A 22,286-nucleotide genomic window follows, 5' to 3' on the forward strand; every position below is an offset into this window, starting at 1 on the left:
AATTATACTGAAAAATGTGGCACTATACTAAATTATGTGGAATTGCACTAAAAAATACTACAATTACACTAGACAATGTAGCATTACACTAAAAAAGTACCACAATTATCATATTTTTTAGAAAATTTCACGTTATACTGGAAAATGTAACATTATGCTAGAAAATGCGGAATTGCACTAAAAAATGCGGAATTGCGCTAAAAAACACAAAAAAAATACTACAATTACACTGGATAACGTAGCATTACACTTAATTACATTAAAAATTGTTATGATAATTTTTATTTATTTGTAAAATTACGGACATTATTAAATTTATAATATTTATATTCTAACGCATTATTTAACATTAAACACATTGTTAATATTAACAATGTATCAACACGATGCATGTGTTGTGTTGTTGTTTAATTTAATACTAAACCTTACTACTGAAGACTTCCTCTTTTTGTCACTATAAACAGGCGGAGGGAGCAGCAATGGCTCTCCCCCTATAGGTACTTTATGGCCTCTACCTATTTATAGAGGAGGGGCTTTTCGTAAAGTTATTAGATAGATATATATATATGTATATATATAAATATATATATACATCTATCATAATTAAATTAAAATTATAAAAAAAAAAAAATAATAATTTTGGGGAAAAAGTCCCTATTTATATAAAATTATGTATCACGCATATCACGTGATATTACTTAATAATTACCGCAGCTTTAGCTGCGGTATAGCGAAAAAAAATTAAGCTTTTTTTAGTAAAAAGCTTAATTTTTTCTCACGATCTTTCAATTTCAACTTCTTTTTCTCCCCTTTCCCATTTCGTTTCCCTCCTTTCCCTCTTTCGTTCTCCTTTTTCCCATTTCATTTTCCCCTTTTCCATTTCGTTTCCCCTCTTTCCTTCTTTCGTTCTCCCCTTTCCCTTTTCTCCCTTCTCTTTTCGTTCTCTCTCCGCACTTTTCCCTTCCCTCTTTTTCTCCCTTCCCCTTCCTTTTTCCCTTTTTCCCTTCCCGGAATCGTCTTTCAGTAAAAACGAAATGGTAAGTTTTGAAGCGAAATGCTTCGAAACTTTTTTAAAATTTTTTTTTTGATTTTTTGTTGTAAGGAAACGTTTCTAACATTTCCTTTCTTTTTTAGGACTTTCGACCTCGGAATTTGTAAACGGTTAGTTTCGAAGTTTTTCAAAACTTTTTTTTGTTTTTTAGGAAACTTTTCTAACGTTTCCTGTATTTTCTTTTTTTTGTAGGTCTTTCGGCTTGTTTCGTTCAATTCGGAATATTGAAATCGGTAAGTTTTGAGGTATTCGCCTCAAAACTTTTTTAAAAAAATTTTTTCTTTTTTTAGGAAACATTACTAATGTTTCCAATAATTTCTTTTTTTATAGGTCTTTTTGGCGTACTTGACTTAGGAAAATGAAATGGTAAGTTTTGAGGCGTTCGCCTTGAAACTTTTTTTTCTAAAATTCTTTTTAGGAAACATACTGACGTTCCCTTTCTTTTTTTTTGTAGAATTTCGGCGTTTTGACTTTGGGAAACGGGGAATGAAATGATGGTAAGTTTCAAAGCGTTTTGCTTCGAAACTTTTAAAATAAATTTTTTTTTTTGCTTGTTATAAGGAACGTTTTTAACGATCCTTTATTTTTTTTGTGTAGGTCTTTCAGTATACTTCTTTGGGACTCGAAATGGTAAGTTTCGAAGCGTATGCTTTGAAACTTTTAAACAATTTTTTTTAATATTTTAGGAAACATTAACTAACATTTCTTTATTTTACTTTTTGTAGGTTCTGGATGTTAGAATGGTGGAAACGACCGGTAAGTTTCGCAATGTTGCATTGCGAAACTTATTTTTTTAATTTTTTTTTTAAAGAAACAATACTAACGTACGTTTCTTTTACTTTTTATAGGTTAAACACTGAAGCTATGAGGGAAATTTATAAGGAATTATGTAAGAAATGTTTTACGTGTTTCTTCTGACTTATCAGGGCAAGGGAAAACTGAATGGATTAAAGAGAATAGTTTCAGTAAAGGGAAATTTATACACAGCTTTTTAATAAGTGATGGTACCGGACGTTTGAATAATGGAAATCAAAACGAACCAGTAAGTTTCGCAACATTGTGTTGCGAAACTTAATTTTTTATTTTTTTTTATTAAAAGAAATATTAACTAACGTTTCTTTTTTACTTTTTGTAGGTTCCAGACGTTAGAATGATGGAAACGAACTGGTAAGTTTCGCAATGTTACATTGCGAAACTTAATTTTATTAAATTTTTTTTTTTAAGAAACGTTAGCTAACGTTTCTTTTTTTTTTAGGAACGCCGGACAAAATTACGACCCGGACTTTAGGTGAAAGGTAAGTTTTTCATTTTTTTTTTGTATTTATTTATTAAATAACTTTTTTTTTACGAAACGTTAATTAACGTTTCAGTTTTTTTTATAGATCACGGCTTTGCTTCAAGGACAAGATTTCAAAGGTATTACCTTTGAAATCAATTTTATTTTTTTTTTGTTTAACGAAACGTTAGTAAACGTTTACTAGCGTTTCATTTATCTTCTTTTTTTAGTTCATTTTCCGGTCACCTTCTAGAAGAATTTTGAAGGTAAATATAAGAACCTTCAAAATTCTTTCATTTTTTATTTTTTTTTTATTACAATGAAACGTTTACTAACGTTTCGGTTTTCACTTTTTAGGTTCCAGGGCACCATTTCAACATTTCGAAGGTATTAGAACTTCAAAATTATTGGATTTTTGTTATGTAATGAAACGTTATTTAAAGTTTTGTTTATTTTTTGTTTTTTTTGTAGGTTAAAGGAATGGAAAAAATGAAAAGGAACGGGGGAAAACGAAAGGGGAAAAGGAAAACGAAAGGTAAAGGTAAAGACGAAAGGGGAAAGAGAAGATGAAAGAATTTGAAAAAGAAAATGAAAAGGGAAAGAGAAAGGGAAAAACGAAATGGAGCGGGAACAAAATGAACATTTCGAAGGTATACTTCAAAATGTTTTTTTTATTTTGATTTTTTTCAATGAAACGTTTCTAACATTTTTTTTTCTTTTTTTTTTGTAGGTTTTCACTGGCTTCTATTTCGGCACTGGACATTTGATACATAAATAAATTAGAGGTGTGGATTATCCATGAATGGAACATCAGATATCTAATGAATATAGACCAATATAGATTCTCATCGCTAAATAATAATTGTGTATTTTTTAATAAATAATATAATAAATTATAAATTATGTAAAATTATTAAATCAGTGTTTTAAATTGTCACAGCATTTACACTAAATTGTTTAAAATTATTACTAAATTTCACTCAATTGTCCAAAATTATTGCAAAATTATCTCCGTAAATGTTGCATTTATACCGTTTACACTCAATTGTCCAAAATCGGTAAAATATTTTCACTTAATTGTCTGAAATTATCCTAAATTCCACTAAATTATTCAAAAATTTAGCTAACATTTACCGAAAAAATGCAAAATTCACCACAATTTGCATTACATTTGCATAACATTGCCGAAAAAGTCACCTAAATTTTCAACAATTTACATAACATTACTAAAAATATATTACAATTTACCACAATTTGCATTACGTTTGCATAAAATTACTAAAAATTTACTTAAATTCACCACAATTTGCATTACGTTTACATAACATTACTAAAAATTTGACTAAATTCACCACAATTTGCACTTCGTTTACATAACATTACTAAAAATTTAACTAAATTTCACTACAATTTGCATTACGTTTGCATAAAATTACTAAAAATTTAACTAAATTCACCACAATTTGCATTACGTTTACATAACATTACTAAAAATTTAACTAAATTCACCACAATTTGCACTTCGTTTACATAACATTACTAAAAATTTAACTAAATTCACCACAATTTGCATTACGTTTGCATAAAATTACTAAAAATTTAACTAAATTCACCACAATTTTCATTACGTTTGCATAAAATTACTAAAAATTTACCTAAAATTCACCTCAATTTACATTACGTTTGCATAAAATTACTAAAAATTCAACTAAATTCATCACAATTTGCAAAGATTTGCCTAAAATTTCCCACAATTTAATGATAATTTACTGAAAAATTTCTCAACATTTGAATTAGGAATTCTGTAGGAATTCTGCCATTTTGACAAAATTTGCCAAATTGTAAGTCCTCCATTATCCCAAAATTGTAACACAATTTACTCCAATTTACCGGGATAATTCTCAATTTGCCAGAAAAATTCCAGGCAAATTTTGCGACAATGACATCTGTTCGACCTGTGTGGAGGTGGAAGCTGGAGTATAAGGTGTACTAGTTTTAGACATAGTGTTACGTTTTTATAGGGATATTTGGCTCAGATAAAAAAAATAGTGTTACTTTCTGGAGTGAGATAAAATTTATTTCTGGGATGGGAAAGAGAATACTGGCCATTAATATAGGTTTTTATGTAACACAGGCATTGCATCATTGCACGTGACCCTTTCTCATATACGTTCGATAAAATAATACTTTATTTATGAAATAAAATAGTTGCCGGTAGCCGGCCTACAATACATAAAAATTGTGACTATACTTCGTGGCTCAGGCCTATCGCTAATGAAATATAGATAAAAAAATCTAATTATCTTTGCTTAGTACCTCCGGCACCCTTTCAGCGGGAGGGTATACGATAACATTGATTCCCTTTTCACCACCAAAGATACGTTGGGGTTGTATAGGAAAATGAGTAAAAATGGTGTCTTGCAGTTCCATTCTTATTGCACCTTTTACTTCAAATTCACTGATGTTTCTTAAGCTATTGATTATAACACTATCAGCTATAAATGCAACCCTATATAAAGCCAAATTGGTCGAATCTATATCTTGAAATTGATCTAGACGACGAGTTCTGATTGCCTCTGCGAGAGAAGAGACTCTATTGTTGTTAGCATTAGATATCGTTACTTTAAAAATATCATTCACTCCCTTGTCAAAAATGAGACAGTTGAGAGTAATATCCCCACCAGCGAGAAACTTGTTAAGCTTGTCAGGAGTCTTAGTTTTATTAGATTCCTTGGTCTTATCGGACATCTTGCTTTCCTAAATACAAGGTCCATAGTGAGAAAACTCGCTCCTATACATACATAACTTCTAGCATATACATACCTTATTTTGCGTTATTTTACGGGAAAGTTTTTTGCGGAAAGTTGGCTGAACTTCCACATACCCCTACATGCTTTATATCTTGCTGGGAAAAAGAGCGCCAAGCCGAAGTTAAGGAAGTATGAGGCGTAATTAGTATTGTTGTCTGATGCCAAGAGTCCTTTGAAAGCACATGCAAATGGAATCTTCATACCTTTTCACATGGAGATCTACCAGAGATAAAGATATTAGCCTTAATTATTTTTTAAAAAATTTTGAATTACGGCTATAAGATTTTTATAGCCTTAATTAATTACAGCATATAAAAATTTTGTATTACGACACTTTTTTGAATTACGGCTAACATCTTTAACCGGAGAGACGCAAAGGTAGTTAGTTCTTGTAGATCTCGAAATTTCAAAGTCCTCAGCCTTTCATAACATATGCTTTTGTCGTCACTATTAACTTATAGGGTAGGTACTGTGTTGCATGTAGACCTCCTTTCAAGCGAAGCGCCTATGAAGCAGGCCATTTTTCTCATGTTTGTTCAGGGAAAAATAGAGGTACTAGTTAGCATACATAACTCAGTATGTAAAGAAATAATGTTTTACAAACTGACCGTGTGATTGGCCATTACATCATTGCACAGAAATCTATGGCTCAGCAAATTCTTCCGAGCTGAAGATCACCGCTCCTGACTAGTTAGATTGGTAGTGTACCACCCCGCCATAGAGAGTCTTGTTAATTCCAGATTAAGAAAAGCAGAAATAAAATTATTATTAGAGAACCCAGATTGGGTCGAAATCTGTACATTACTAACCTGTCTAAGACAATCACTAAATGCAGTAATAAAATCAGGCGCATTTTCCTTTTCAGCTTGAATAAGCATTTCTACCATTTTATCAGGATCAAGATCGTGACTATAATAACATCCAAATCTTTCGATATACCTTTGACTTTCTGATGACAATCCTTTATGGAATATTTCTCTAAGATGATTTTTACAGAACTTGATAACATCATTACATCTCTTTATCTTCGAGTAATAATCCACTATTGAGTCTTCACCTTGAAGCAATAACCCATACCAGAACTTATCTACTTCATCTGCATTATCATCTATCTTAATCTCATTTTTATCAATACCATCCGGCCATATTTCCTCTCAAAGTTCCTCAGCACTATATGGCAATTCTATTAGGTTCAAAATTTGCGGAAGATAAAAAGCATCAGATTGTGTAAATGTATGGAGTATTGATGTTGGATTTCTTACACCAGGCAGACTATATACAAATTATTTAAGTATTTTCTCCCCCAATGCCTGATTGCCTTTGTCTTCCAATAAATTTTGATTTCGCAAAATAGATCTTCCCAGTCTTGCCACTCTGATATAAATTCAGGATTTCCTTTATTATCCCATTCATACTTTGATCCATATTCTTTGATAAATTCATTGTAGCCTTCATCTGTCTCGTCATCTGACATTTTGCTAATAGAGCAATTATACTTAATAAAAAATAAAGTACTGGTAGTGTGCATAGCTTCTTTTCAGTATATGCAAAAATTATGTTGCACATGACCTGACTGATGATCCACTTATTTTTCTGTCACACAGGAGTGGCCCAGCAAATTCTTCCGAGCTGATGATCATCACTCCAGACGAAAAAATAGCAATGCACCTTCGGTGAAATTATGTGATCACTGCTCCAGACTACAGTGGATCAGAAAACCTCTGCATAGTAGAAGGCATTGTGTTAAACTAGCAAATTTAATAACTATACATATTGATAATTTCAGATATTTCATCATTTTCTGTAGACTCCGATTTTAGGTCTGAGTTATGCTCATCTTCAGGTCCGGAGTCTTCTAATTCTGTATCGCCTATAGTATAATTATCACCTGCATCAAGACGGTCAGATTCTTGCCTCATTGCGATTCTCAAAAGCAATTTAAGATGTTGGGGGGTTGGATTTTTGCCACCATGAACTCTGGAAGCATGTTTAAATCCATAATCTCTTAAATTTTTAGGTATGGTTCTATAAGGTTCTTGCTTCAAGAATTCATTAAATGGCCAAGCACTACGTGTCCCACTTTCAGTAAAGACAGGGTCAGATAACTTTTTAGCCTTAATTGTATCTTGAATCCAGGTAAGCAATTCTCTTGCGCGTTCTGGATTCTTTTCCATAGAAAGAAGTGGACAAGGGATTCTTCCATCTGCCTTCTTATATCCTGTACAATACCAAGAATATCCCTCTTTATACCATGCTGGAATATTCGAAAGATCAATCCCAAGTAGTTCATCTGGCTCATAGTGCTTAATTTGAAGAGATGTTACTTCTGAAGGTCTTATACTCAACATCACTATCACATCTGCAAGATCCTCTCTAGTAGGAATTTTACTAACATCCATATTTTGGATCCTCTTTTGCACATTTGCTAAGGAGAAATGTATGGGAATTCTATCTGGATTAGCCATTCGCTTCTTAGTTCGCTTTTTTTGAATTTTGTTAGAGTCTTGAATAAGTTCCTTATCTTTGGCAAATGCTTCAATAATTGCAGGATCTACACCGCCTTCTGCTAACTTCACACGGAATGTTGACTGACGTGAAACACCGGCAACGATTTCCTTTTCATTTTTATTTTTCGGACTCACTGCCCAATGATTAGCGATAATGTTAACAAAATCACCGGCCTTAGCACAATATTCTGCCCTTCCTTCTATAGTGAGGTTTTTCTTTCTCTTATCTGGTAGGAGAGCCTCTATTTTCTCTTTACTAAATGAATGTTTAGGTTTAGCAAGAGCTACCTTAACACATCTACGGGCCATCCAATCTGGAAGTAAAGCATCTAGTTCGGGAGCATGTTCGCTCAATTGTTCTGGAATGGAGCTAGCCGACAAATTACATTTTTCCAGGAACTGCTCTAAGATGCTGACATAGTTATTAGTTTTAGGTTTTCGAGTCTTTAGAGCGGTTGCTTTAGTAGCCATGTACATACTAACTGTTATCTAGGTATATTATGTGAGAAAAAATTCAATTCGAAAAATTATATCCCACCTGGCTGAAAGTGATTTGCATGAGCATTTCTCTGATTATAACTTGGGAGATATGACCTGCTGAGACATCGCATTTTTGAATATCTATAATAAAAGTGAAGACGAAGTTTTAAGAATATTAATATCAAAATTACCTTGTATGGGTCGTTTTATTTGCCAATACATCAAGAGAGATGGTTCGATTTGTGGGAAAGGGTGCATGAGTGAATTAGGGTGTGCCAGACATTTTAATGCCCTTTCTAAAACAATATGCCCTATCTGTGGGCAGGGAACCTATTTCAAGACCGGAATCTGTAGTACACATGGTGGAATTTATGACTATGCCTGGCGCGAAAGTAAAAAAACTGAAACAAAATCTAATATGGTCAAGACTTAACTGAATAACTATCTGTGCTGAAATATTATTTGTCCTGCCCTATAGAATCAAAGAGTTCCTGAATATCGTTATCTGGTTTTGGCCTATATGGTGGAAGTTCTGGTGCATCTTTATCTCCAAAACCAGTACTGTTATATGGCTGGCGATTAATTCGATATGAATATTACCTAACTTGTTGTCCTTTAGGCCCTATTCTTTTTTTATCACTTTTTTGCATTGATTGCCTTTATAGCTGAATTAAGATCTGGTGTTGTCTTAGCATGAGACTTAAAGCCAAAGAGTGATAAAAACTGATTTCGAATTTCTATAAATCTTTCACAGGATTGCACGAATGCTTCTGATACAATATTACCAGGAAGGATACGTTTATCATCAATGCTGGTAAAGCCTAATATTTGAAAGAGTTCTCTTATAGCCTTCCAATGATTTGCTGAATAAGATTTACGCAAGTCTTCTGCCACTGATTTTTCCAGATTCTCTTCAGCTTTATGGCAGGCCATTTCCCATTGTACATTTTCCTCAGTTTTCAATCCCTTCATTGCATTCTTCTCATCATGACCTTGCCTTCGGAAATAAGACAATTGTAAGAAATGCTTCTGAGCTTCAGGCGAACTAAAATTTTTAACGAATTTTCTATTGCAAATATTATCCCAATCCTCAATACTCATGTCTTTGCAATAAATATTTCGCATATAAAAACGTTAAGTACTATAGTATCTGCGATAGAGTGCTCTTGGTCGAATTTAAGGTCTTTAAGGCTAAGATTTTGAGAAGTAGCAACTGCATTAAAATCCGTTTCTTTAATAACTAATGCTAACCTCATTATGGATTCTTTTACGGTTCCCTATAACTCCTCGACTTTTATACATTTTTATTAGTTAGAGAGAAGCGCCAGTACTAGCTATAAGACTACAAAGCTTCTCAATAAAGTATCTCGCAGAAAGGCGTTTCTGATGCTTAACTTCAATAAATATTATTACAGCTGGAGATTCATCAATTTTATAAGAAATGGTATTGTTATCCTATTTACGATGACCTTTTATTGCTGTAGGTAAGTTATTAGGCCGAGCACTTTCAAGTTCTGCCCTAATATTTTCACGACCTGATGGGCAAAAAAGTTCGTTAGAATTTTTCTGATAGAATATAGAAACAATACGGCGAGAACAATCACGAATTCAATAAAGCATTTGTGCAAAAGCTTCGACATGAACTGGAGTGGCGATGTTTGTAATAGCTATAACTATATCGAAGTGACCTGTAACCTCGAATGATATTCCTGCCTCCATTATATTTGTATAAGCTATACAGTCAAGCTCACTCCAAGCGACATTAATATCAGAAAAGTCTTTTTGACGTTGTTTTCCATCCATATCTCCATAATAAGCACAGGCTCTAACAGGCGAATTATCAGGTTTAGACAACTTAGATGCTTTTTCCACTAACGCTCTAGCTATCACCACTCCGGTAAATACAAATGCCACACGCTTACCCTGCCTCAAAAGGTCATATCCTATTCGCATAACTTCTGCTCCACTATTTGAATCATAAATAAATTCAACCGTCTCACCTATACGAGGCTGATACTTATTATCGACTACGCGAATATTTTCACCACAATAAATCTGGAGGAAGGTTAGTGTTGAGATATTTGCGAAGGCATCTATGGCCAAAACATGCATTGCAGATCTTAAGACATCACGCATTGCGTTTTCAGATTCCCGTGCATTTGTACCGCTAAACATTTGGCGCATAATGGCATTAGATTCATCGAGAATAGCTACAAACGGACGGGCTGTGAATTCGACACGAAAGAGGCTTTCAACCTGTACTATGATAATATCCCACTCATTTATAGATAAGTCTCCTTGCATATTTTGGTAGTTGCAAATTTGGAAGCCAGATGCTTTTAACTCATTAAGTTTGGATTTTGATTCATTGCTAAGAGACTTTCGGTAAAAGATCCAGATATAACATGGTAAAAAAGAAATATCATGTACTTTATCTTTCAATGCCATAATAATCTCTCTTAATGTAGTGGTTTTCCATGTCCTCAGAGGAGAACGAATAAGTGTTGTCATTTTCTCAATACCCAAGAAATCAGAATATACTTCCAAAGCATCCTTTAATTTTTCTACATTAATTGCCATTTCTGATAATTCTATAAGAGGGCGTGGATTTGATATAGCATCACCTATTCTTTCGACTATTCCTCTCTTAGGTTTTGTAGAAATTTCAGTCACTTTTCCAAATGCTAATCCCTTATGATCTGGCTTATATTGATTTTGCTGATAGCATTTAAGTACAAAATGGCCGTTACTTCGAAGAAAGCTATATAATTGATCTCTTTCATGTTTGATTCCGCAAATAGGACATGCTTCATATAACTTTGCTTGGAAGTTGACAAATCCCTTTTTAATATGGCCAATTTCAAGCCACTCATATTTTGCTGTAACTAAACCAGCTCTCTTGCTTAAAGCGGTTTCATCTTCGATAGGTTGGAATTCATCCTTTTCTAGCTTTTCAGAAGAAAAGGTCTGTTGCCAGATTTCAGAATAATCAGATTTAGGTTGAACTAAATAATCTTCTAGCTTGTGATATCCTTGTTTAACTGAAGAAACCACGGGTCTTTTAACTCTATCTTCCTTTGCCGATCCAAGAAGCTGAAGACTAAAACGTGATTTATAAAGTCCAAGGTCAATAAATTCAGAATATGGTTTTCCAATCTTATCAGCAACTTTTTTCACAAATCCTCTAAAGTCTCTGTAGTCAACGAACCGTGCATATTTATACATGATATGCCAGCTACATTTATCAGAATTAGACGAACTGGCTAAGGCAAAAGCATCTAATATTGCAAAATGTTTTAAGTCAAAATATAAGATATCGGTGCAGGCAATTAAGATTCTGGATAATAAATCTTCACGAGAACTTTTACTTCCATCTAAGGAAGGGAGTTCAGGATTCATAGGATTGGGGTTCTGCCTCGCATCAATATCCAGAACCAGACAGAGAGGCAGATTCCCATCAATGCACTCGTGAGTATCAGGAATCCCATAAATTTCAGATGGATGATCAACTATCGTAAAACCCTTTTCTGACACTCGAACTATATATTTTGAATAAATCTCTTCAGGATGATAGGCTTCTAGAAGAGAAATATCATTTTTATTATTGGACAAATATTGAAAATACACATGATCATTGTAACCAGGCTCAAAATCAAGGTCGGCTAAACCAGAGAAGAGCCTGGTTGCATCATTTATTGTTTTAGGGCTAGAGCTGCGGTTTTTTTGCGCAAGCATGGTATATGTGCAAGAAAGCAGTATAAAATAACAGAGAAACTTGGAAAGTTTAAAATAAAAATTTTATATAATTTTGAGCGAATATGCTTGCTAGTAAAATACTGGGTTAGTGGTAGTACCCAGCGCCAAGCCAAGAGAAAGTAAACGATGTGGTAGTACCCCAAAGTGATCGATGTGGTAGTACTTCAAAGTGGTCGATGTGGTAGTATCCTAAAGTATCCCAGAGTAGTAACTATACGGGAAAGGGTTCTAGAAAGGCAGAAGCGAAAAATAAAATATAAAATTGGTAGTACCCCAAGTTAGAATAATATATAGGAAAGAGAAATAAGAAATTACAACTTGGGGTACTACCGCCGATAGGCAAAAAGGGGTCAGGAAGGTGGAAAGTCTCAGGAGAATATACAAAAAAAGGTATAAAAGCAATATAGCCTGAAATAATTCAACACTTCGCATGTGCCTCACTCAGCAATCAAAAAGGTCATACAAGGCGGAATTGCAAGAATGGGCATAACACTAACACTTCGCATATGCCTCATCCCCGGCATTCAAGAAATGGCAATTTGAGAGGGAAAATATATGGATTGCAAGTTCGGCACTTCGTGCCTCAACCTGGCAATCGAATGGGAACATAAAAGTATGATTGCAAGTAAGTTCGGCACTAATTCCTGGTAATTACATAGGCTGATCTTGGTACTTCCGATTCTTTAACCATCTGATCCTTCAGACAGAACCTCGAAAGTAGTGGGAATGTGACGGAGAAGTGGTGGGAAGGTTCTGGGAACGCACCTCGCACATGTTTTTTTTGCGCAGTAAATTAACAATAATTTTGGCCAAAACTTTGGACAATAACTCGGCATCCAAGAAGTGATCTTAAACTGGCAAACTAATAGAAACACTCTGATTTCCTACCAGTTCCCTGCCAGTTCCATGATGATTCCATGACACTACTACAGCACTATCATGTCACCAAGCTGGAACCTAAAATCACATGCTCAAAAGATCAACCAGAAATTATGCCATAATGCCAGCCAAAAACTGATCCGCAAATTTACTGCGCCACCTGACTGCAACATGATTTTTTGCAATCAATACTGGCCTAGCATCTTGGCAATAAAAAGGCCATAGAGCAATGAAAACAAGCGGATAGTTAGAAGGAAATAAAAAGAGGACAGAGCAATAAAATTAAGTGGATAGCAATAAAGCAATAATAAGACCACAGAACACTAAAAACAGTAACTAGGTAACATTATACTCATAACTAGAAAACATTATACTCATAACTAGATAACATTATAGCGCAACTAGTTAACGCTCTTATAAGAGCGTTAACTAGTTTAGTTAACTAATTGTACCTATGAATTACCAAGCTATAAATAGGTTCTTAAATGTGAACCTTTACCCTAAGTCAAATACAAAGACAAATCAGCCCATATGATTTATAATTTTTATTAATTATTATTTTATTTATAATCTATATATTTTTAATTATAAATTATAAAAATTGACAGTTTAATTTATATTAAATCGTGATCCATGAATGATCGACATCAGATCATATGATTTGTATATAGTAAATTTGGGGTTAAGATATATAATAACTAGCTATAATAAATTTAAATCTCTCATTGACAACCTTTAACAACCATCAAAATGGTTCAAAATTTACGCGTTACTTTAATAAAACCAGGTTCTATAGTCTCTGAGCTTCACTATGGGCCTTATTCATTTTATTGGTGGATATTTTCAGATGAAAATAAAACTTTATTTCTGATTAGGCTGGGACAACAGACTAAAGTTCACATTAATGAAGTAAACTTTATTTTAACAATACAAACCGGTTCTGATAATAGCAAATTAATGCCAATGTACTACTGTCAAAGTGGTTTGCATGTCGTTACAGAGTCAAGTTCTACAAAGGCTATTTCTACAGCTTACAAGAACCATTTTAATACTTCAACACGCTATCCAGGATATCAAGCAATGGGTTGGAATGACAAAAATATTCTTGAAATTCTAAAAAAAGATGTTGATTATATTCCTGTTACTGTTAATGTAGGAAACTGTAAAATTTTTATTTATAGTATGAGGTCGTCATCACATAAAAAATGGTGTTATGCGGGTTCAGGTTTTCAATCATCCCTTCTTCATAGATATGAAAAAAAACAATCAATTTTTGTATCATGAATTGAAGAAAAGAGATGCATTGTTGAAATTTACCGAGATTCCACCTTAATAAAACAATTTATAGGTAAAACACCAGATGAGGCGTAGGGAAAATCAGGACAGCTAGAAAAATTTGCTGGTATACAACTTTTTGGTCTTGATAATCCGATTACAACAAATCTAATTCAACAGCATCGAATACCTAAATGTACTCTTGATGACTGGAATAATGAATATATTCTAGAAAACTTATTTGATTATTATGTGAAAAGAAGAACTCTAGCAAATGCTAATTGGAAATATTTTTTTACAAATTAAGCTGAATCTGAAAATCCAATAATTGACTTTGAACCTTCTTTACATGCTATATACCCAAAAGGATATGAATTTAGTGAACGTGAATTGGGTGCATGGCAAACTATGCTAAAAGCAGCTGGTGCAACAAATATAACTCCTTAGTCATATGAAGAATCACAGGTCGGTAAATATGATATTTTTTATTATTTTTTTTTATTCAAATATTAAAATGAAACATTCTATATTAGCATCAATTATGGATGAAATCACCAAATGGAGAAGCAGATAAAGTAGCAATTGCTGCTTTATACCAAAGTGGTTTCCTTACCAGTACTCCAAAAATAATGTCAAATGCAACACAAAAATTTTGGATGTGTTTTGAACGTGCACTTGCCAACAATAAAAAAACTTCTGATAGAAAACGACGTATACTTTCTATAATTTCCAACGAATTTACTTATGAAGAATTAAAACAAAATTTGAATATAATATAATTTTGCTTTATTTACGTGAAATTTTAATGTACATATTTTTTTTGAAAATTTTTTTATTTTAAAATTATGTAAATAAAATATTATACGAAAAAAAAAGAAAATTTTATGAAAATTATACAAATACAATAATTTTTACATCTTATTTATAATGAATATATACAGGTTGGTTCACATACTATTGTGGAATCTCGCAAACATGTACGTATCAATGGTTATGGAGCTCCTTCACTTGTAAAATGCTTGAACAAATTGACAGATTTTTAAATGATAAAGAATTTGTTAATATGAGTTCATACAAAACTGATGCCAAATCAGGAAAACTAATCAAATACTTATAAGATACTAAAAAACGTTATGGGAAAGATTTGTGAAAGAATATTCTAATGGTATGCATCGTACATCAATTATGACTTGTCTTGAAGGTGGCCAATATGTATATCAAAAAAATTTAGGTGGTTTATGTTCCATATGTAATGTCTGCGGCTATATAGTATTTGGAGATATTGGAGTAATAATTTCTGCTTACGTTATATTATGGATGAATCTTTAAAGGTACAAATAAAATTTACTAAATTTGCAAGCATAATTATAAAATCTAACGTAATTTTAATTATATTAGAAACATTTACTAACAAAATCACAAGAATTGAGACGATACATATGTTGAGAATATTTAAAAGAACTGGTAATTACAGCATCTGGTATTGCAGTTCATAATTCTTGTATTAGTCACTGTATACTGCATGCTTTTGGAGACTGTAATCTTAATCATCCGGTTACCTATTCAAAATGTGAAAGTCTTTTCAGTTTTTTTGAAAAACTGAAAACAGCAATAAGCGAAGAATATTTTGAAATTCTTGATGAATATCAGCAAAAACTTATAGCATGGATGGCACATCATGCGCGTAAAATATACCTGAATATTCATATGTGAACAAATTTAGAAGAATTGGATGAAGAAGGTGCTGTAATGATTGTAGATTACAAAATGAGAATATTGCCTCAAAGTGCACAGGAGACTAAAACAGAATTTTTTGGAAAACGTGGTTGGAGTTTTCATTCTGTTCTCATATATACCAAAAATGCAGAACAAAATCAACTGGATATTCAAGTATTTGATCATTGGTCCAATGACACGCGTCAAGATGCGTAGTTTACTGCATCTTCACTTCATACTGTAATTGAAACAATGAATCCAAAGCCAAAATGGATAACAATAATGTCTGATAATGGAATGCACTACCATTGCACAGAATTAATGTTGATTATTGGACATTGGAAGGAGTGGTATGATATAACACCTTGCAAATAGATCTTTCTTGAAGCTGGAGAAGCTAAAACTGCGATTGATTCGCATCATGCGCAGGTGCATTCAACTATGTTATCACCTTGAAAGTCAAAGATAATACTGATTGGTCAAATTCATTGGTAATAAGGTTTCGCAAGCAATAAAAAGATACATAAAACTTGGATATGATGTTGATTGTGGAGATAATATCAAATCAGCAGTAAAAGATATAGCAGGTGTCCGAGTTGCTAATTTGAATCCTAATAGAAATAATGGTAACATAAAACTCTAATTATTATGTTGTCAACCTTGAAATAAATCTAATATTTTATCAATTTAGATAAAACAAAATTAAGTACCATTACGGAAATATCCAATCTGCAAGAATGGACATAGCCCATGAATGAAGAAAAACACAGGTCGAAGGGGCACCATTGTCCAAAATTCAAAAAATGCAAATTTCACATTTTTCTGGAAAATGGTGGGAAATTGTGGAAAATGCTGCATTACGCTGAGCAATTTTTTGGAATAGCATTATTACAACATTGTCCGATTTAGCAAATTTTATGAAAATTTGGGAAAATGCTACATTATATCTCAAATGTAACATTTTGTAACATTTCGTAACATTGTTATAACATTGTCATTAAAATCAAATTTGCTTTTTTTTTGTCAAATGTTCCAATTTTCTTACAAATGGTGCATTTTTATGAAAATTCCACATTTTATCTCAAATGTAATAACATTTCATAAAATTGTTATAACATTGTCAATTAAAATTAAATTTTGCTTTTTTTTTGTCAAATGTTCCAATTTTCTTGCAAATGGTGCATTTTTATGAAAATGCCACATTTTATCTTCAATGTGATATCATTGTAACAACATTTCATAAAATTGTTGTAACATTATCAATTAAAATCAAATTTTGTCAAATATTCCGATTTTCTGGCAAATGGTGTATTTTTTTATGAAAATTCTATATTTTCTGTCAAATGTTGCATATTTTCAGCAAATTTTACGTTTTTTTGGCCAAATGTTTCATTTTTGTCAGAATGTTAAAATGTTACATTTTTTTTGAAAATGCTCAATAATATTGCATTACACTGGAAAATGTAGCATTTCACCAAATTACACTAAAAAGCATCACAATTATCACATTTTTTGGAAAATTCCACATTACATTAAATTATACTAAAAAATGTAGCACTATACTAGATTATATAGCATTACACTAAAAAATACCGCAATTACACTAGACAATGTAGCATTACACTAAAAAGTACCACAATTATCATATTTTTTAGAAAATTTCGCGTTATACTGGAAAATGTAACATTATGCTAGAAAATGCGGAATTGCACTAAAAAACGCGGAATTGCACTAAAAAACACAAAAAAATACTACAATTATACTGGATAACGTAGCATTACACTTAATTACATTAGATAATTTTTATTTATTTGTAAAATTACGGACATTATTAAATTTATAATATTTATATTCTAACGCATTATTTAACATTAAATTCACATTGTTAATATTAACAATGTATCAACACGATGTGTTGTTTAATTTATACGAAACCTTACTACTGAAGACTTCCTCTTTTTTGTCACTATAAACAGGCGGAGGGAGCAGCAATGGCTCTCCCCTATAGGTACTTTATGGCCTCTACCTGTTTACAGAAGAGGGGCTTTTCGTAAAGTTATTAGATAGATAGATATATATGTATATATATAAGTATATATATACATCTATCAAAAAAATTATAATAAAAAAAAAAAATTTTTTCAGGAAAATGCCCCTATTTATACAAAAATATATATCACGTGTATCACATGATATTACTAATAATTACCGCAGCAGGCGCAGCTTCAGCTGTACCTGCTGCGGTATAGCGAAAAAAAATTAAGCTTTTTTAGCAAAAGCTTAATTTTTTTTTCTCACGTCCCCTTTCTTTCGACATTTCTTTCTCACCTTTCCTTTCCCCTTTCCCTTTCGTTCTCCCCTCCCTTTTCGTTTCATTTTCCCCTTTCCCCTTTTGTTCTTCCTCCCTTTTCGTCCTTTTCCCTTTCATTTTTCACTTTCCCTTTCCACTTTCTCTTTTCGTTCTTTTTTTTCCCTTCCCTTCCCCTTTTATCGTAAATTAGAAATATCAGAAATTTCCTTTCAGAAAAACAAAAGGGTAAGTTTCGAATCATTTCGAAACTTTAATATTTTTTTTTTATTTTTTAGGAAACGTTTCTAACGTTTCCTATATCTTCTTTTTTTTATAAGTCTTTTCGCCGTATTCAACTTGGAAAAACGAAATGGTAAGTTTCGAGGCGTTCGTCTCGAAACTTTTTTAAAAAAATAGTTTAATTTTCTATTTTTAGGAAACATTACTAACGTTTCCAATAATTCTTTTTTTTTTATAGGTTTTTTTGGCGTACTCGACTTAGGAAAATGAAAGGGTAAGTTTCGAGGCGTTTGCCTCGAAACTTTTTTTTCTAAATTGTTTTTAGGAAACATACTGATGTTTCCTTTCTTTTTTTTAATAGAATTTTCAGTGTTTTGGCTTTAGAAAACGAGAAACTGAAGGGTAAGTTTCGAAGCGTTTCGCTTCGAAACTTTTTAATTTTTTTTTTAATTTTTTGTAAGGAAACGTTTCTAAGTTTCCTTTTTCTTTTTGTAGGAATGCCAGACATTTGGATGATGGAATCGAAATGAACCGGTAAGTTTCGCAACGTTGCATTGCGAAACTTAATTTTATTAAATTTTTTTTTAAGAAACGTTAGCTAACGTTTCTTCTTTTTTTTGTAGATACACTCTGGGTTCCTTCCGATATTGGATTTCGGTTAGGTTTCGAAGTTTCGTTTCGAAACTTCGATTCTTTTTTTTATTTTTAAAAGGAACATTACTAAATACTAACGTCCTTTATTCTTTTTTGTAGGTTCCGGTGCTCCAGGATTCTGAAATGGAAAATGTAAGTTTCGTTTAACGAAACTTAATATATTTTTGTTTTTTTTAATTAAGAAACGTTCTAACGTTTCTTTTAACTTTTTTTTTGTAGGTTCCAGTACTCCAAGATTCTGAAACAAAAAATGTAAGTTTCGTTTAACGAAACTTAATATATTTTTGTTTTTTTTTTAATTAAGAAACGTTCTAACGTTTCTTTTAACTTTTTTTTTTGTAGGTTCTGGTACTCCAAGATTCCGAAACAGAAAATGTAAGTTTCGTTTTAACGAAACTTATTATATTTTATTTTTTTTTAATTAAGAAACGTTCTCTAACGTTTCTTATACTTTTTTTGTAGGTTCCGGTGCTCCAGGATTCCGAAATGGAAAATGTAAGTTTCGTTTTAATGAAACTTATTATATTTTATTTTTTTTTTAATTAAGAAACGTTCTTTAACGTTTCTTTTACTTTTTTTTGTAGGTTCCGGTGCTCCAGGAGCGTAAATTCATTAGACTATACCTGGAATAAACCAACACTAGATTATTAGGTCTTTTTAAAAATGTTAAAAGACCTGTGAGAACGCCAAGTTTCAGCATGAATATTCATTAATGACTCTCCTCGATTCCGAAACGGAATAATGTAAGTTTCATTTTAGCGAAACTTATTATATTTTTATTTTTTTTTAAATAAAGAAACGCTCTAACTTTTTTTTTACTTTTTTTTTGTAGGTTCAAGTGCTCCAGGATTCCGAAACGGAAAAATGTAAGTTTCGTTTAACGAAACTTATCTTTTTTGTTTTTTTAATTAAGAAACGTCCTAACGTTTCTTTTACTTTTCTTTTCTTGTAGGTCTCCAAGTCAGGTGTCATTGGAAAGTGAAAATGGTAAGTTTCGCAATGAAACTTACCGTGTTTTATTTTATTTTTTATTATTAGAAACATTTTTTAACATTTCTCTTTTGTTTTTTTTGTAGATTCGAGCGGGATACTTGACTTTGGTAAGTTTTGCAACATAAACGTTGCGAAACTTAATTTTTTTTTAATTTTTTTTTAAGAAACGTTCTAACGTTTCTCTCTTTTTTTGTAAATCGATTTTGGGAGTCTGATTGATCTGGAGTTCCCTCCCTCCAGTTTCAGTCTTGGGTTTGGATAATGTTTAGGTTTTAAAGTATAACTTCGAAACTTCAGTTTGAATGGTGAGTTTCGTGACAAATATCACGAAACAAGTTTTTTTTGATTTTTTTTATTAGGAACCGTTTACTAATGTTCTTTTTCTTTTTTGTAAGTTCGGGATATCTGGGAAGCTAACTTAGGAAACATGAATCGCGTAAAACCATTGTTGAATAGAAGCCATTACTTTCCGTTCAGGTATTGGATATAGCTTGGTAAGTTTCGTACATTTCGTTACGAAACTCCTGTTTTTTCTTTAAGAAACGTTCTAACTGAACGGTTTTCTTTTTTTGTAGATTATTGTAATGAAATAACAAAAGTAAACAGTTCTTTGGCTCCTTGCTTAGTGAGTTTCGAAGATTAACCTTTGAAACTTTTTGTTTTTTTTATGTTTGTTTTTCTTTAACATTATTGTACTTAATTACATATTATAATTGAAGAATTAGATAAATTGTTAATAAAATTAAAATCATAATAAATTGTTATAAAATTTGCATAAAATTACGCCAAATTGTTGCTTAATTATCACTCAATCGTTAGAAATTGTCTTAAAAATATTGCATTTGCACTCAATTGTCCAAAAATTTTCAAACCATTGTCACTCAATTGTTTAAAATTGTTAAAATTTTTCTAGCATTTGAAAGTTGAATTTTGGTAAAATGGTTCATTTTTCCAAAATTTGACAAAAAAAATGCACAATTTACCAGAATTTTCCTGGTAAATTGTGCAACAATGGAAAATTTTTATTTCAAATTTGCAATTTACGTATCATTACAAAAAATTCATCACAATTTACATAACATTGGCCTAATATTGCTAAAAATTCACCACAATTTGAACTTCGTTTACATAACATTAACTAAATTCACCACAATTTGCATTACGTTTGCATAAAATTACTAAAAATTTGACTAAATTCACCACAATTTGCATTTCGTTTACATAACATTACTAAAAATTTAACTAAATTCACCACAATTTGCATTACGTTTGCATAAAATTACTAAAAATTTAACTAAATTCACACAATTTTCATTATGTTTGCATAAAATTACTAAAAATTTGACTAAATTCACCACAATTTTCATTACATTTACATAAAATTACTAAAAATTTATTAAATTCGCATGAATTTTCATTACATTTACATAAAATTACTAAAAATTTGACTAAATTCACTACAATTTGCATTACGTTTACATAAAATTACTAAAAATTTGCCTAAAATTTACACAATTTACATTACATTTACATAACATTACTAAAAATTTACCTAAAATTTCCCACAATTTAATGATAATTTACTGAAAAATTTCTCAACATTTGAATTAGGAATTCTGTAAGAATTCCGCCATTTACATTGCAAAATTTGCCAAATTGTGTATCCCTCCATTATCCCAAAATTGTAACACAATTTACCCCAATTTACCGGGATAATTCTCAATTTGCCAGAAAAATTCCAGGCAAATTTTGCGACAATGACATCTGTTCGACCTGTGAAAGTTAGTTATATTTATGCATAATGTAACTGAGGGAATAGGAGAGTGGAAGGAATGGTCACTGAAAATATAGAAAAGATTGTTAAAAAGCGAAAAATTGAAAAACTAAATCCTACTTTTACACCACATACACAATTTACCAAACAATGGACCATGCCAATTTTGAATAAAGAAAGTGAGTTTACCTGTTTGCCATATTTATTTCTAAATATAGATAACATATTTGCTTGTTAGACGAACAGGATCCAATACAGGGTGAATCGGTAGGTGATATTAATTCTAGAATTTTTATTATATGAATTTCTTGATTATAAATCAATCCAATTATTTACAAAACCAAATACTCGTTGATCTGACTAATCTGGAAAATAATGTAAATAATGGATCTCCAGAAACTAAGAGGTAAAATATTATATAATTGCATTTTAATTGTTGATTATATTATATTATTTATTTTTTTATTTTTTTTTTGAAGTTAACAAGTATTTATCAGTGGATGGGCTCTAAAAGAAAATGAAAAGACTCGTCAACGTGGACCAATAAAAAGAATATCTCAATAAGTAAAGCATCTTTTAGAATCA

At 31.6% G+C, this 22,286-nt stretch overlaps 7 protein-coding genes across 7 annotated transcripts; 2 read left to right on the plus strand and 5 right to left on the minus strand.

The window, feature by feature from the left end:
* Positions 1 to 5,811: 5,811 nt before the first annotated feature.
* OCT59_026229 (uncharacterized protein) lies at positions 5,812 to 6,611 on the minus strand (the record flags this gene model as incomplete). The annotated part of the gene is made up of 2 exons (XM_066143037.1): positions 5,812 to 6,249; positions 6,402 to 6,611. The coding sequence occupies 2 exons, from the start codon at positions 6,609 to 6,611 to the stop codon at positions 5,812 to 5,814; spliced, it is 648 nt and encodes a 215-aa protein (XP_065992594.1).
* Positions 6,612 to 6,894: 283 nt separating this feature from the next.
* On the minus strand, positions 6,895 to 8,121 carry OCT59_026230 (uncharacterized protein; the record flags this gene model as incomplete). Its single annotated transcript, XM_025310457.2, has 1 exon — positions 6,895 to 8,121. The coding sequence occupies one exon, from the start codon at positions 8,119 to 8,121 to the stop codon at positions 6,895 to 6,897; it is 1,227 nt and encodes a 408-aa protein (XP_025182222.2).
* A 461-nt stretch (positions 8,122 to 8,582) lies between these two features.
* Positions 8,583 to 9,225, minus strand: OCT59_026231 (uncharacterized protein; the record flags this gene model as incomplete). Its single annotated transcript, XM_025325201.1, has 2 exons — positions 8,583 to 8,685; positions 8,765 to 9,225. The coding sequence occupies 2 exons, from the start codon at positions 9,223 to 9,225 to the stop codon at positions 8,583 to 8,585; spliced, it is 564 nt and encodes a 187-aa protein (XP_025182221.1).
* Positions 9,226 to 9,732: 507 nt separating this feature from the next.
* On the minus strand, positions 9,733 to 11,859 carry OCT59_026232 (uncharacterized protein; the record flags this gene model as incomplete). Its single annotated transcript, XM_025325200.2, has 1 exon — positions 9,733 to 11,859. One exon carries the CDS (start codon positions 11,857 to 11,859, stop codon positions 9,733 to 9,735), a length of 2,127 nt encoding a protein of 708 aa, XP_025182220.2.
* A 1,650-nt stretch (positions 11,860 to 13,509) lies between these two features.
* OCT59_026233 (uncharacterized protein) lies at positions 13,510 to 14,481 on the plus strand (the record flags this gene model as incomplete). The annotated part of the gene is made up of 2 exons (XM_025330216.1): positions 13,510 to 13,984; positions 14,342 to 14,481. The coding sequence occupies 2 exons, from the start codon at positions 13,510 to 13,512 to the stop codon at positions 14,479 to 14,481; spliced, it is 615 nt and encodes a 204-aa protein (XP_025182219.1).
* Positions 14,482 to 14,579: 98 nt separating this feature from the next.
* Positions 14,580 to 14,813, plus strand: OCT59_026234 (uncharacterized protein; the record flags this gene model as incomplete). Its single annotated transcript, XM_066143038.1, has 1 exon — positions 14,580 to 14,813. One exon carries the CDS (start codon positions 14,580 to 14,582, stop codon positions 14,811 to 14,813), a length of 234 nt encoding a protein of 77 aa, XP_065992595.1.
* Positions 14,814 to 16,209: 1,396 nt separating this feature from the next.
* Positions 16,210 to 16,608, minus strand: OCT59_026235 (uncharacterized protein; the record flags this gene model as incomplete). Its single annotated transcript, XM_066143039.1, has 2 exons — positions 16,210 to 16,361; positions 16,461 to 16,608. 2 exons carry the CDS (start codon positions 16,606 to 16,608, stop codon positions 16,210 to 16,212), a joined length of 300 nt encoding a protein of 99 aa, XP_065992596.1.
* Positions 16,609 to 22,286: the final 5,678 nt, after the last annotated feature.

Source organism: Rhizophagus irregularis, chromosome 6 (assembly GCF_026210795.1).
Source record: "Rhizophagus irregularis chromosome 6, complete sequence".
NCBI lineage: Eukaryota > Fungi > Glomeromycota > Glomeromycetes > Glomerales > Glomeraceae > Rhizophagus > Rhizophagus irregularis.